The sequence below is a fragment of the Pleurodeles waltl genome, chromosome 3_1, assembly GCF_031143425.1.
Source record: "Pleurodeles waltl isolate 20211129_DDA chromosome 3_1, aPleWal1.hap1.20221129, whole genome shotgun sequence".
In the NCBI taxonomy this organism is placed as follows: Eukaryota; Metazoa; Chordata; class Amphibia; order Caudata; family Salamandridae; genus Pleurodeles; species Pleurodeles waltl.
The window spans coordinates 1663221689-1663237242 of record NC_090440.1 but is presented as its reverse complement, the minus strand read 5'-3'; the positions used below and the strand labels follow the sequence as shown (position 1 = coordinate 1663237242).

The window sequence follows — 15554 nt, the reverse complement described above, 5'->3', positions numbered from 1 at the left end:
GTTACATGGCCATATTCGGAGTTACCATGGTGAAGCTACATATAGGTAGTGACCTATATGTAGTGCACGCGTGTAATGGTGTCCCCGCACTCACAAAGTTCAGTGAATTGGCTCTGAACAATGTGGGGGCACCTTGGCTAGTGCCAGGGTGCCCTCACACTAAGTAACTTTGCACCTAACCTTTACCAGGTAAAGGTTAGACATATAGGTGACTTATAAGTTACTTAAGTGCAGTGTAAAATGGCTGTGAAATAACGTGGACGTTATTTCACTCAGGCTGCAGTGGCAGGCCTGTGTAAGAATTGTCAGAGCTCCCTATGGGTGGCAAAAGAAATGCTGCAGCCCATAGGGATCTCCTGGAACCCCAATACCCTGGGTACCTCAGTACCATATACTAGGGGATTATAAGCGTGTTCCAGTAAGCCAATGTAAATTGATAAAAATGGTCACTAGCCTGTTAGTGACAATTTGGAAAGAAATGAGAGAGCATAACCACTGAGGTTCTGATTAGCAGAGCCTCAGTGAGACAGTTAGTCACTACACAGGTAACACATTCAGGCACACTTATGAGCACTGGGGCCCTGGGTTACCAGGGTCCCAGTGACACATACAACTAAAACAACATATATACAGTGAAAAATGGGGGTAACATGCCAGGCAAGATGGTACTTTCCTACAAGTCCCGACTGTTATCCAGCTAGACCGTCACCACCAGAAGATAGTACAGCCTACGCACAGGTGGTGTCAAGGGCAGCGGCGTTTCATAATGTCAGCATGCATGCTGAGCCAATTGAAGACGACTTTCTATTGAATACACTGTCGTCCACATCCAGCCAGTACCAGAGCCTCCCCATGCTACCTGAAATGCTAAAACGCTCCAAACAAGTATTTGAGGAGCCTGTGAAAGGAAGGGCCATTACTCCAAGGGTGGAGAAAAAATATAAACCGCCACCAACAGACCCCGTGTACATCATACAACAGTTAACACCGGACTCAGTGGTAGTAGGGGCAGCTCGCAAGAGAGCGAACTCACACACTTCAGGAGATGCACCACCTCCAGACAAAGAGTCGTAAGTTCGACGCGGCAGGGAAAAGAGTGGCGGCACAGGCAGCAAACCAGTGGCGTATTGCCAACTCACAAGCTTTGTTGGCCAGATATGATAGGGTCATTGGGATGAAATGCAACACTTTATAGAACATTTGCCCAAGGAGTTCAAAAAAGAGCACAGCAAGTGGTGGAAGAAGGACAGAGCATCTCGAACAATCAGATACGGTCAGCAATGGATGCGGCAGATACAGCTGCTAGGACTGTAAACACAGCAGTGACAATACGTAGATATGCATGGCTGCGTACATCAGGATTCAAGCCAGAAATACAACAAGCCGTGCTGAATATGCCATTTAACGGACAGCAGTTGTTTGGGCCGGAGGTGGACACTGCTATTGAAAAACTTAAAAAGGACACTGATACGGCCAAAGCCATGGGCGCACTCTACTCCCCACAGAGCAGAGGCACATTTCGTAAATCACAGGGGGTTTTGAGGACAAAGCACAGAACCCACAACCTCACAAACAAGGCCTACTTATCAGAGTCAATATCAGCGGGGACGTTTTCGCGGACAATATAGAGGGGGACAATTCCCAAAAAGTAGAGGGAAGTACCAAAGTCCCAAAACTCCACAAAACAAGCAGTGACTTAGACATCACAAATCCCGAACACATAACACCAGTGGGGGGGGGGGAGACTAACCAAGTTCTACAAACAATGGGAGGAAATAACAACAGACACTTGGGTCCTAGCAATTATCCAGCATGGTTATTGCATAGAATTTCTAAAATTCCCTCCAAATGTCCCACCGAAAACACGCAATATGTCAAAACAACACATGAATCTTCTACAACTGGAGGTCCAGGCGTTGTTACAAAAAGATGCAATAGAACTAGTACCAATTCATCAGAAAGGAACAGGAGTTTACTCTCTGTACTTTCTCATACCCAAAAAAGACAAAACTCTAAGACCTATATTAGATCTCAGAACATTAAATATCTACATCAAATCAGATCACTTTTACATGGTGACACTGCAGGACGTAATCCCATTGCTCAAATAACAAGACTACATGACAACACTAGACCTAAAGGATGCATACTTCCATATACCGATACATCCTTCACACAGAAAGTACTTAAGGTTTGTATTCCAAGGGGTACATTACCAATTCAAAGTGTTGCCATTCGGGATAACAACTGCGCCAAGAGTTTTTACAAAATGCTTGGAAGTAGTGGCTGCTCAGATCAGAAGACAGCAAATACATGTGTTCCCGTACCTAGACGATTGGTTAATCAAAACCAACATGCAAGAATGGTGTTCACAACATACAAAGTATGTCATAGAAACCCTCCACAAACTAGGTTTCTCACTCAACTACAACAAGTCACACCTTCAGCTGTGTCAAGCACAGCAATATTTAGGGGCGACAATCAACACAACAAAAGGGATTGCCACTCCAAGTCCACAAAGGGTACAAGCATTTCACAAGGTAATACAGGCCATGTACCCAAAACAAAAGATACAAGTGAAGATGGTGATGAAACTACTAGGCATGATGTCCTCATGCATAGCCATTGTCCCAAATGCAAGATTCCACATGCGGCCCTTACAACAGTGCCTAGCATCACAATGGTCACAAGCACAGGGTCAACTTCAAGATCTAGTGTTGATAGACCGCCAAACATACACCTCGCTTCAATGGTGGAACAATATAAATTTAAACCAAGGGCAGCCTTTCCAAGACCCAGTGCCTCAATACGTAATAACGACAGATGCCTCCATGATAGGGTGGGGAGCACACCTCAACCAACACAGCATCCAAGGACAATGGCACACTCAGCCGAGACAGTTTCACATAAATCACTTAGAACTACTGGCAGTATTTCTAGCGTTGAAAGCATTTCAACCTATAATAAGCCACAAACACATTCTTGTCAAAACAGACAACATGACAACGATGTATTATCTGAACAAACCGGGAGGAACACACTCGACACAGTTTTGTCTCTTAGCACAGAGAATATGGCATTGGGCGATTCACAACCACATTTGCTTAATAGCGCAGTTTATTCCAGGGATTCAGAATCAATTAGCAGACAATCTCTCTCGGGATCACCAACAGATCCACGAATGGGAGATTCACCCCCAAATGCTAAACACTTACTTCCAAAGTTGGGGAACACCACAAATAGATCTATTTGCAACAAAAGAAAACGCAAAATGCCAAACTTTGCATCCAGGTACCCACAGGATCAGTCTCAGGGCAATGCGTTATGGATGAGTTGGTCAGGGATATTTGCATACGCTTTTCCCCCTCTCCCACTCCTTCCATATCTAGTAAACAAATTGAGTCAAAACAAACTCAAACTCATACTAATAGCACCAACTTGGGCAAGACAACCTTGGTACACAACACTACTAGACCTTTCAGTAGTGCCTCATGTCAAACTGCCAAACAGACCAGATCTGTTAACTCAACACAAACAACAGATCAGACACCCAAATCCAGCATCACTGAATCTAGCAATTTGGCTCCTGAAGTCTTAGAATTCGGACATTTAGACCTTACACATGAATGTATGGAGGTCATAAAACAAGCTAGAAAACCTACAACTAGACATTGCTATGCAAATAAATGGAAACGGTTTGTTTATTACTGCCATAGTAATCAAATTCAACCCTTACACGCATCTGCTAAAGACATCGTAAGCTACTTACTGCACTTACAAAAGTCAAAGCTAGCCTTTTCATCCATCAAAATACATCTCACCGTAATTTCAGCTTATCTGCAAATTACGCACTCAACATCACTTTTTAGGATCCCAGTCATAAAGGCTTTTATGGAGGGTCTAAAAAGAATTATCCCACCAAGGACGCCACCAGTTCCTTCATGGAACCTTAACATTGTCTTAACACGGCTCATGGGTCACAATACTTAACATGGAAAGTAGCATTTCTAATTGCCATCATATCTCTAAGAAGAGTAAGTGAGATACAAGCATTTACCATACAAGAACCCTTTATTCAAATACACAAGCATAAAGTAGTTTTACGAACAAATCCTAAGTTCTTACCAAAAGTCATATCACCGTTCCACTTGAATCAAACATTAGAACTACCAGTGTTCTTTCCAGAACCAGATTCTGTAGCTGAAAAGCACTACATACATTAGACATCAAAAGAGCTTTAATGTACTACATTGACAGAACAAAACAAATTTGAAAAGCAAAACAATTGTTCGTTGCTTACCAAAAACCTCATACAGGGAATCCAATATCCAAACAAGGCATTGCCAGATGGATAGTTAAATGCATTCAAACCTGTTATCTCAAAGCAAAAAGAGAACTGCCTATAACACCAAAGGCACACTCAACTAGAAAGAAAGGTGCTACCATTGCCTTTCTAGGAAACATTCCAATGATTGAAATATGTAAGGCAGCCACATGGTCTACGCCTCATACGTTTACCAAGCACTACTGCGGGGATGTGTTAACAGCACAACAAGCCACAGTAGGACAAGCAGTACTAAGAACTTTGTTTCAAACAACTTCAACTCCTACAGGCTGAACCACCGCTTTTGCGGAAATAACTGCTTACTAGTCTATGCAAAGCATGTGTATCTGCAGCTACACATGCCATCGAACGGAAAATGTCACTTACCCAGTGTACATCTGTTCGTGGCATGAGACACTGCAGATTCACATGCGCCCACCCGCCTCCCCGGGAGCCTGTAGCCGTTTAGAAGTTGATCTTCAACACTTGTAAATTTGTAAATATATCGCTTTAAACCACATTATGTACATACATATTTACTCCATTGCATGGGCACTATTACTATAATACACAACTCCTACCTCACCCTCTGCGGTTGCGTAATGATGTGGTGAGTACTTAAAAGCTTCTTGATCAGGCACTTTGTGGATTCTGTGGCACTTTACTGACTTGCGTCCAGGCATTCCCACTGCTGAAGTGTTCCCACCTGATGGGCTCTGAGTGGAAGTGTGATGCTGTTACAGGAGCTTTTTTCTGGTCCTTGCTTATTATTAGTGTCTGCACTATTGGCTCTTATGATCAGTTGCCTACATGAGTCAGTGTAGCATGGCTGTTTCTTGAGATCCTCCTCAGGCACTTCTTGTTCTGGTTTATGGCTTCCATGTTGATTCATGAAGTGAGGAGTCAGCAGATAGAAATACCCACCTGAAGAATCATACTTGCCTTCAACATTGTTTCTAGTGGATAACCTATTTGCAGATTTCTCACCAAATCTACCTGCCTCCCTGTTCTGAGTAGTGTTTGTTTCTACAGTTCAAATTAGTTTTGTGGCACTGAATTTGTCATTTTTGATAAACTAGCCTCCACTTTCAAAGGTGTGGGGGGGGGGAGGGGTGAAGGGACTGACATCCCTTTTCAGAGTGCTTTGGTGGCACCACATATGGCTCAGTGACCGATCAGCCAGGAAAGTTGACATAGAGATGGAGCCATGGTGTCACCTACCAGTGCAACATAACTCTTCCTGCTTTTGTGGCACCAGTCTGATGCCTGAGGAGATTCATGGGGTGGAGAGTCTTCAGTTTAATTAAGTATGTAGTAGACAAACTGCTACTTATCCCTTGAGCACCACAAACCAAAGAGTACACTCAATATGGAGGTTTTATTCTACGGGATGATTTCCATTGTTATCAAGCTGCTTGCTTAATTTAACTTGAAGCTTCAGGGATGGAGTTGCCATAGATTAATGATAGTATGCACACTTGTAGCTCTGCTCCTTTTCACTGTTCACCTGGTTATTCATTGTAGTGCCTTAAACGTGGCACAGAGCATAGGTCACCAAAGACTTGCCAATCTAGAGTGTAAATCGTATTGTGAGATGTCTCTTCTGAAACTGAATTCATGATACCGCTTTAAAAATTTGCTTTCCTTAAGACCTGTTAATGTACTATAAAATCTAGGTAGTACAGAATATGATTTTATAGCAGCAAAAGAATATACCTCACACACATTTAGCAGTTGTTTCAATAGATAGAGCTGAACAAAGGACCCTGGCTGATTTCTAAATAAGCTGTAAAAGGGGCGGTTGAACGGCCACAATGGCACGCTTAAGGCAAATGATGCAAAATTTACTTTCCCCCAAGAGTTCAGTAGAATTGTTGAAGAGCTGTATAATTTAGAACATTTGTCACGTGGGAAGCATTTGTGTTGGTGTGGTATGCTCAGATAGCGATGACATCTCAAGAGTATCATTGGGGGGAGATACCATTTGTTCCTACATTAAGTTGCCCTTTTATATATTGAACAGTGGCTCTACTATTATTTGAACCTGTGATCTTCGTGTTTTTGATGGTGTTGGATTGCCTCTTTCAGTAACTATATACTGGTTGAATGTTAACCTAGACAGTGCTCAACTGTAAATGCTATTAGGTAATCAAACTGTTGCTGGTTAGTTAGTGTCCTAAGCTTGGGTAGAAGGGGAACCTGGCGAATTGTATGTGTTTGGTAAGCTTTGGTTGGTGTTCTTCTGTAGGCTGAAAAGGAATCCAGGTAACTCACATTCTGCTGTGTCCCAATGCTGTGAGGGGGAGTAACGGTCTAATATTTTGTATATTGCTATGTTTCTTTTCCCTGTGCCAATTTTAAAAAACTATGCATTTGTTCTATAAGAAACATCGAGCATTTCAGGTGATGTTTCTATGCATGGTGGAAAGTGATTTGTACCCAGCATTATTTAGATCATTTTAATTGATGTCTATATCCAGAGTGGGCAGAAATAATGCAGATATGTTTTGCTACAGTAATGTGCTTTTCAGAGATGTACTGCTTCGTGATAAATTGTACTCTGAAGTGAATGTTGCCATTTTTAGGGTCGAGCGCACAAGTGCTCTGTCCATGTTGTAATCTCTTTGGGCTTTTAGCCACGCCCATGTCGCGCCTGTCACTTTCATTGGTTTGTGGGCTTGCCTCTTATAGTCCGCTTGATTTTATTAGTGAAAGGCATGCACACCTTACCTTTTCCAGTGTTTAGCCCTCCTCGGGCGCACCGGCCAAGTACTGAAAACATACGGGGCTCCATGTTTTCTGCATGGTTTCCAGACTACTTTATCTTTTTACATTCCACACACTGCGATCGTGCTGGGCTTTACATAGCGTGATCACGCTTGTTTTTTTGTTTTTCAATTTTAGCCCAATCGCGCTCGTTTTCTTTTTTCTTTCAATTTGTGTGGCAAGAAAAGTCCGGTTAGGAGTTTACAAAGCTAATAGCTCTAAGTCGAGCAAATAAAAGACCCGTTGCATTGCAAAAACTTGTTTGCGCTGTCAGTGCCCTTTGGTGGCTTGTTGGTTTGGCTGAAGAGACTAACCTGTGCCATTCTATTACTGTAATCAGCTGTTTCTAAACCAGCATGTTTGACCTGACTGTGCCATACACAGGTTTTTTTGCATGACAAGGGTAAGATTAGCCTGTTATTTTTGGCTTGTCATTTCTAAGCTTTTGGATAGATGTTCCCTACTGCTTGTTTTGAAATATCTGTTTTACTTCTCTGTATATCAGTTGTATGAATATTTGTTTTGCTGTCATCCTTCTGTGATATACAATGTCTGAACTCTGATACTTATGTTTCATTATCCCTGTGTGCCAGCTGCATGTTGGAATGATATGTGGAGATCAATTTGCCCAGGTTGGAGGTGTGCAGTGACCTGTCCTGTAGAAGTGCTTTTCCCTGTCACTGTATTCATCCTGTACTGTACAAGTAAAGATATATGGTTGTGTAGTTGAGTGTGCAGATCTGGAAATTGGACTTCAGACTGAGGAAGGTTGTGCTGCTCCTGTTGAATCCTATTTTCGTTTTGGTGGAACTAAAACCTACAAAAATAATTCAATTCTCTATCAGAGTCCTTCCATTGGTCTCCTCTACTAATGACTTTTTTTTTTGGGGTACTACTATCTACCTCCATTTACATGGACATTGATTCAAGCTCAAACACCTAAATCTATATGCATGCCAGTATGGGGAAAACTGCCCCATGCTCTGTTTTATTGTCAATTGAAGGTGAACAGCCTAGGTCACTGCAAACCTTCTGGGAGTCCCCTTCTTTAGTACATTTCGGGCCATATGTATGAACACATTTTCCCATAGACACAGAATGGGCAAAACTGCTTGCTACATCTGGCCCTAAATCCTTTAAACTGCGTGGGATCTTGTATTTATTCAGCTCGGGGTTCTTCTCGGATTTACGGGCTTCGAACTTTCCTCTTTGGAAGGACTTCAGAATTTTTTTGGTCCTTATCTGATCACAACTGTCTGCCTGAGAGAAGTTTCATTTGTTTGACACTGACAACACCTATCCGTGAGATCTCTGAAATTTGCTCCCTACTGGCACAGTTAAAGTTTCTAAAAAATGTTTTTTTTTTTTAAATTGGGTAATCCTGTGACTTTAATAACAAAGGTAGTGAAGTTCCTCCATTGGTGGACCCTGCCCTAGCTATTGTCTGTAAAGGTGACCTTTATGACAGACTCCATCCCGATTTGCTGAGGGGCTCACAAACCTGGCCTGACAGTGGTTGGATGATAGGCAAATTTAATTACCACTGCAGTGCTTAATTATTGCAGGCAGTGGATGCTAGTGTTTTTCATAAACTTTGACACCAAGCAAGACCGCATCAAGAAGGGGAAAAAAGAGGGAAGATAAATATAGGAAAAATAACACGGGGGAAGGTGCAAATCAAATAAACCTGCAAGAGTAAAGGACAGGACGTGTGAGGTGGTGGAAGATGGTGGCATAAATGACAGTTGTGTGTCCGTCAGGTTTGTCCGAACACTTCTCCATTTCTCAAAGTGTTAAAGCACACAACACTACATCACAACAAAGTAAGGTCCACCTTTACTCTCAGAACCCATCCACACTGCCTGTCTCCTTTTGACTGTGTCCTTGAATTTGACCCTATATTGAGCTCAGGTGTTTCTTCTCTTCTATACAAATACTACATACAGACAAAGATGAGATTTTACACATTACTTCAAAGGTGCTGTACTATTTGAGTGCCCTCTAAGATATCTAACTTGTTTTATTCTTGTTTCAGATGAAGCTTTGGAAGAATTGAAGTCTAAGAAGAAAAAAATAGTAAGTGCAACAGTTATATGTAATTGTTAGCGATTAAATGCAACTACTAGGAAATAGTGCACCCTGGGCTGCAACATTTTCAAGGCTGGGGAACGAAACCTATGAAACATTAACACGCTGGGTTGGTGGGGGATTTGTTGGCCAAAGTGATGGGTACAATGAGGCAGTGAAATGAGAACCTTATTGAGCCCTGCAGAACATAAAATCAGGATATTCCTGCGTGATTTGTTAGTTTAGCACGTCTGCTGTAACAAAGTTTCATCTATGCAAGAGAAGCAGGCTATTCCACTGTACGTGTTCTCTATGAATTTATATTAAAAAAACAAACAAAAAAAACGCATTGTTGCAGTGCCTCCCGGTCAACAGCTTCTACCGTTCACAAATGGCTGTTAATTGTACAAGGATATTTCTGCTGTGCATTTATTGGTAACGTGCGAGGATGCAGGGGCGTCCACTTTACGTGCCATTTGAGAGTACTGCCATCAGATTTTGGGAAAGTTTGGGATTTCATTTGTCACTGTCTTGTTCTATATCTCCATTGGTGAATAATGAAGAAGAACATGCTAAAGGGAGAGCCTTTCAGACCGTGACAGCCGCAGCAAGTGCTGCTAACAATAATTTAAACCAAATAATGGCACCAGTGTAGATAGTCTCTTGATCAGAAGGTCTTTGGCCTGGATAGGGCAGCAGCAAGGAGCTGGTATGGTTTGGAGTCATGCAGTTTCTACCTAAATAAGCACCACCCAGCTTTAACATCTCTCGCAACAGTAGAGGAAGCATGAGATCAAAAGAGCTGTCTATGAAGGCTACAAGTGTAGGACACAAGGTTGTTCTCTGTACCTCCCATCTGGCATGGGAAGACCATTTAATTGAAAACTACCCCAGCCATTTGATTTCGTTTTAACTTGACTTCCACCAGGTGTGAGTGGGAGATAATCTATGATAAGGCACTTTTTTTTGGTGACTTCATAGAACCTTTTGCATCTAGTGCCAACTTTAAATGCAACTTGTTCTGCATACAGGACTTTATACAAGGGAGGTCCTGTGGTGTGCCTTCCCATCCTTCGTATTTAATTGCCCTACACAATTACTCTCTACTTTCTAAAGCTTGGGAAGGAATTAGATCCACTGCAGTGAAAGTGTTCCTTGAAGCACAGAACTGTGTCAAATGCACTTAATATACATACCTCCCAGAGTTTCTTTGTCCTTAGTTCAAGAACCTCTTGTTCCTCCAGAGGGGGCAGTGTTGAATCCAAACTTCCTGTTTGCATTCCTGGAGACTTATACCTCTGGACTCCTCTTTGTTGTATGATGTGGTGTCTGTAAGCTCTCTATTGCACAACTGTCTTTCGCCAAATCTGCATGGCTTTGTTGCTAGAAAGGTATGCATATATTGCATTTGCCTTTTTCATCACTGAGGACGATCTGAACAGTAACGCGGTTAAAATGTTATCTGCTCCCTTTTCAGCTTTGGTTAGTTTTCCTCCACTGAGCTCTGTATTTAGGGAGCCCTTAGTCTATAGATTCTTGATTGCGTTGGTGAACTTTCTCTGTAAAACCTTTAGTGCGGGGTCACTGGCACACTTAAGTATATTGTTTTGCCCTGTTCCTGTTTCAATCTCTGCTATCCTCTAGCAACCTCCTTATGCTTACAACAGTAATTTTGGTGCTGAAGAGCTCTTTCATTATAGAAGCGATTAAAGTAATTTTTGTGTGGACTCCGGTTTCCCTGCTTCCTTACAAAATGAGTAGCTGTGAAGGGCGAAAAGCCTGTTTTTTTGTTGGAGTGTTTTTACTGTTTGCATAGTAACTAAAAGTTAAATTGCTAATTTTCTTTATTAACCTAACGTTGCTCAAACGGAGGTACACTTAACCCAGCTAGATTCTATCAGAGTAATTGATTAGTGTTTTACGGATGCAATAATTTGTTTCAGATAGAATTGTGTGCTGGCTTCCCTGGTGCCAACCATTCAAAACTATCACTCAGGAGTTAGTTTGCGCATCAAATTGTGCGATTAACTGTTTAAGCATGAACTTCTCGGAGGCATCATAATTTATTTGGCCATTAGGGCAAGTCTTAAGCCATCCTGCTGAGAAATGTACCTATTCCGGACATGTCTACAGCAACTTGGTCCTCTATTTACAACTTTGAGGTGCGGTTGTCTAGATTCGGAGTGCAGGGGTGAAGTGATCTGTGCTTCAGCAGTTTCATTTGCGCTGCACCTGTAATCCTTAAACCCATCTTCATTGTTTTAGAATTTTCATTAGAAGGAATTGTTGCTAATGTATAGTATTGCATTTTCTGTTTAATATTCTCTCTGTGCACAGATAACTCAATTGTCTTCCTCCTCTCTACTTTCTGAGGAACAAGATGTTTCAGAAATCTACATTTTTCTAAATGTGGATATGCTAAAAATCTGGCATGGACCTGGCTCTCCAGGACCGACTTTGCAGAACCTTGCTCTAGAGTATGATGAATGGTTGGCTTTTTCTCCCATATCCTCCTTTCTGCAGCAGCAAGTCCCGTTTTCATTATTTCTCCTCTGCTCCATATAACTTGGCAATTTATGCCTGCTAAACTGTGCCAGCAGGATTTAAGGCAGAAGGAGTATGCAGTTTTTTTGTTTGGGTCTCCTCTGTGTTTAAGCATTAAGTGGCGCTGTGACCCTTTAGTAACCCTACAAGGAAGGAGCAAATCAAACCAGGTCAGTGTATGATGGCACGGCACCTGAACTGATCAACAAGGAGAGAACTGAGGTACTGATGCCTTTTAGCTGGCCACAATTATGTGAGGTTGGTTCTGTGAAATAATTTGCAGGGGAAGCAGGATCCCTATCTTGAGTCTCTTGCACCAACCCTCCTCTCCACTGTTTAAACTCAACCCTCCCTCATTTTTCTGTATTTCCTATCAATGGCAAGAAGCTTTCTGCTTATGTTTTGGTAATCAAACCTCAGATTGTGAACTCCTACTGTTTTCTACCCGAGGCAGAAGAATGGACCAAGGACAATGTTTGGACAAAAGTTCTAAGTCTGCCGGTAAATCCATACAGGTTTATAATGCCCCCTTTGACCTACTAACCCAGTTCTGCCTTAGTAAAGCATGCCTCTATTCTTGTATTTACCAATGTTAAGAAAAAGGGCTGACTGCCAAGATGTCAAACCAGTAACCTAAAGAATGACAGGCGCAAAAGTCGAGACAAAAAAGATGGCTTCAGTGCCCACCAACATTGTTTGTTAAGCATGGGTCAATTTGACTTACACTGGTTTTAATTTTTTGTTCCTACCACTTCTGCAACCTATCTCCTGTTTTTTCACTCTATAGTCACACATCTGCAGTCCCTTCCATGCCACTCAGATGTGGTACTTTTGTTTTTTTGTTTGTTTTTTTGTGTATGTGACTTACTGTTACTGTGATTATGCTGTTGTCTTTCTGGGTAGCGGATCTTCATTGCTCCAAAAGCTCCGTTCCTTGTAAGTTTCATCTTTCGTTTCTGTTGGTTCGTTCAAAGTTCTGTTTAATAATCTGTCATTAGCCAATGCATCTAAGCCCTAAAATACTTTTGGAATACTAATGCAATTTGTTATTCATGTTTGCATGTATTTGTTTCATAGCCATCGTATGTGCCCATTTTATGGCTCGAATCTCAAATCATCTGTTCTTATGATAGATGAATTTGCCAGTTTGACTGTTTTCCGTTTCCTCAAAGTGGTTTGGTTGGTTTTTATGTACAAGAAGTACCGACTGGGCCGCATGTGGCATCGGGGTGCTGTACAGAGGAAGAAGTATCACAAGATGGTACAAAATCTAAAAAGGTATTACTTTCACAATTTGAGGTCCTGATTTAACATTATCCCTTACCTGCACACTTACCATAACTCCCACACCCTCTATCACTTGTGGAAGATGAAAACAAGACCTATGTGAAAGGCAGATTAAGTATGTTGATGAGTGTGGTAGACTTAGTATGAGGAAGTTTGAGAAATCCAAGTCTGAGGATCCCGAGATAGACTGAAAGTACTGGGCCCCAATTGTGGCAACCGGGGTCTTTGGTCTCTGGGGTCTTAGGGCTCCCATGTTGCTCACAAATTGGGAACCAAGTACCTGAGTCTCTAGGTACAGACGCAGAGAGAACCAAGCCTTACCTGTGGATATGCTGTAGGCTAGAAATTCAGTAACTCAAAAACCTTTAACAAATCCCTTTCCCATCAGTTCTTCTACTTTAATAGGACACGTACATTATTACAAACATAACTAAATATTGCACACCATTGACAAATACCTACAGATTGGTAGGTGAAAAATATGCAGTTTTAATTTTCATTATGAGTCTTGCATCCCTGTAATAACAAGCAATATAAATCTGGTAGCATATAGTTGAAGACTTATTACTTCCTTTACCAGGTTGCCTGCCAACCACTGGGAACCCCAGAACTGAAGTCCATGCACTCTTCAGTGTCTAGCCATAAAGTACCAGCTCTGGAAGTGCTTGAATATTGGAAAAAAACATCTTCTAGGGATCGCTCTTTCGTAGCTACAGGAAACTTGGGTTTGCTTAATGCTGACAAGTAGGGGGCTCTCCTAGCGGCCCCCAAAATGTGTTAAAAACCTTGCTAGGGTCAGTATTCACATTTTTGGGCACACACAGGGCTCATGGTGTGTGACTTTCAGGAGTGCTGTTTTTCTCTCTTTTTACCGTACTTTCTGGCTGGTGGGTATCCTTTTCCTCATGTATACCCACATGTTGATTGGACCATGTATGACCCCCCAGAACCTGTATGGTCAGGGTGGCTCCTCCAGTTGGGCGTTGGAGCCAACTTTACTTTTCAGCGTTCCTTGTGATGGGATGAAAATACTTTTTATCTGCTCTCTCACTCCCTCCAGTGATTGGTGGAGGAAGAGTCCGAGTGGTGCTCCAAAGCCCAAGGGCACTACTGTAGGTGATGATGCACACAGACAGCCTGAAAAACTACAGATATCTCTGATCCAGATAAATCAACTTCAGCAGGGTTTAGTGATGGGGCTCCCAGTGGGGTGCTGCAGCCAGCAGGAATTATATTTAGTTTTTATTAGGGTCTCAAGGTCTTTGCAGTTGTGGAGAACACAACCACAATTTTAGATAGATTTGGGGACCTGCACTCCTGTCCTCTGCTTCAAGTTTTTTCTCCCGGGTCTTTGGAAGCAGCACTTTGTGTCCCTTAAATTAGACTACACTCTATTTTGAGGCCCAAGGCCTCCTGGCATCTCACAGGGTGCTTTCCTGTCCCACTGGAATGCACAGCAGCTTTTCAAAGGGGGACATCCACCCAGGACTAAGTGCACAAAGATTTAACATGTTCACCTTCCTTCAGGGACCTCAGCAAGTCCACTTTCTATGGTTTCCCAGATGAGACGGCAGAGTGACTGGCTCTGTACTCCGAATCCAAGACACAAGTCTGATTTCCTTCCACTGTGGATAAGGGTCCATCAGCAAGCTAATCAGTCCTTCAGTGGTTCCACTCTTCGCAAAATCTCCACCCTTGTGCAGGGTTTTAAAAGTGGGGATAGCGTGTTATAAAAAGAGGGCGTTTCTAAGCAGTCCAGAGTCACTACATACCCCCCACCTATGACTCATTCTGGGAGCAGCCTACATCCCTCTATGAATATTTCAAAATGGCAGAAACTACCAGGGGTGTAGAAGACTTTGAGTCTGCTTTTCCCACCCAAAACTGATTTCTTTCCTCCAAGACTTAACAAGCATTTGGAATGCAATTGGTCTCGTGTTTGCTCAAGTTAAAGCTATTAGCATTGTAAATTGCTTACTGGACTTTTCTTGCCACATAATTTAAAAATGAAAAGTAAAACAGTTGACATAAGCAGGCGATTCAAAGCGCCACGGCCACCAGAAGTGCAAAAGAGACACCAAAGGAAAAAAGTTTGCTCACAAGCCAAAAGATCGGCTAACGTGCATTTATCCATGTAACCGGGTCCCCAAGGCAGTAACAGAACCGCCCCAAGAAGGGACAAACGTAAAGCATTCACCTATGATAACAAAGGATTTTTGAAAGGCAAGCCCACAAACGAGTGAAAGCAATGGGTGTGAGGTGGACGTTGATAAAAGCCCACATAGATACCAACACATCAGAGAAGAAGTGCTTGCGCGTTGCTGTGCTCAACCTAAAAAGGAACCCTCTGGTGGGACTGTTAAAATTGTGCCTGCTTTCTGTTTGTGTGATAACCGCATACCTAGTCTTGTTGGAGAGTACCAGCTATTCACTCTGGTCAGCTTCCTCATCCAACTGCTTCCTCTTCCGGGAGAATGCTAATGGGAAAATTATGGTGGTAGGTTTGGAACTGCCAGAGGCCCAGCAGAGTAATTAACTGGATTTGAGGCACATTTCTATATAAAAA

At 42.3% G+C, this 15554-nt stretch overlaps 1 protein-coding gene across 2 annotated transcripts in view; it reads left to right on the top strand.

Moving 5' to 3' along the window:
• LNPK (lunapark, ER junction formation factor) overlaps nt 1–15554 on the top strand; it is a 478990-nt gene that overhangs the window by 228131 nt on the left and 235305 nt on the right. For both annotated transcript variants that reach the window (XM_069225395.1, XM_069225396.1), the window contains exon 6: nt 9126–9166. In XM_069225395.1, coding sequence (XP_069081496.1) covers nt 9126–9166 — 41 coding nt within the window. The remainder of the gene's footprint in view (nt 1–9125; nt 9167–15554) is intronic.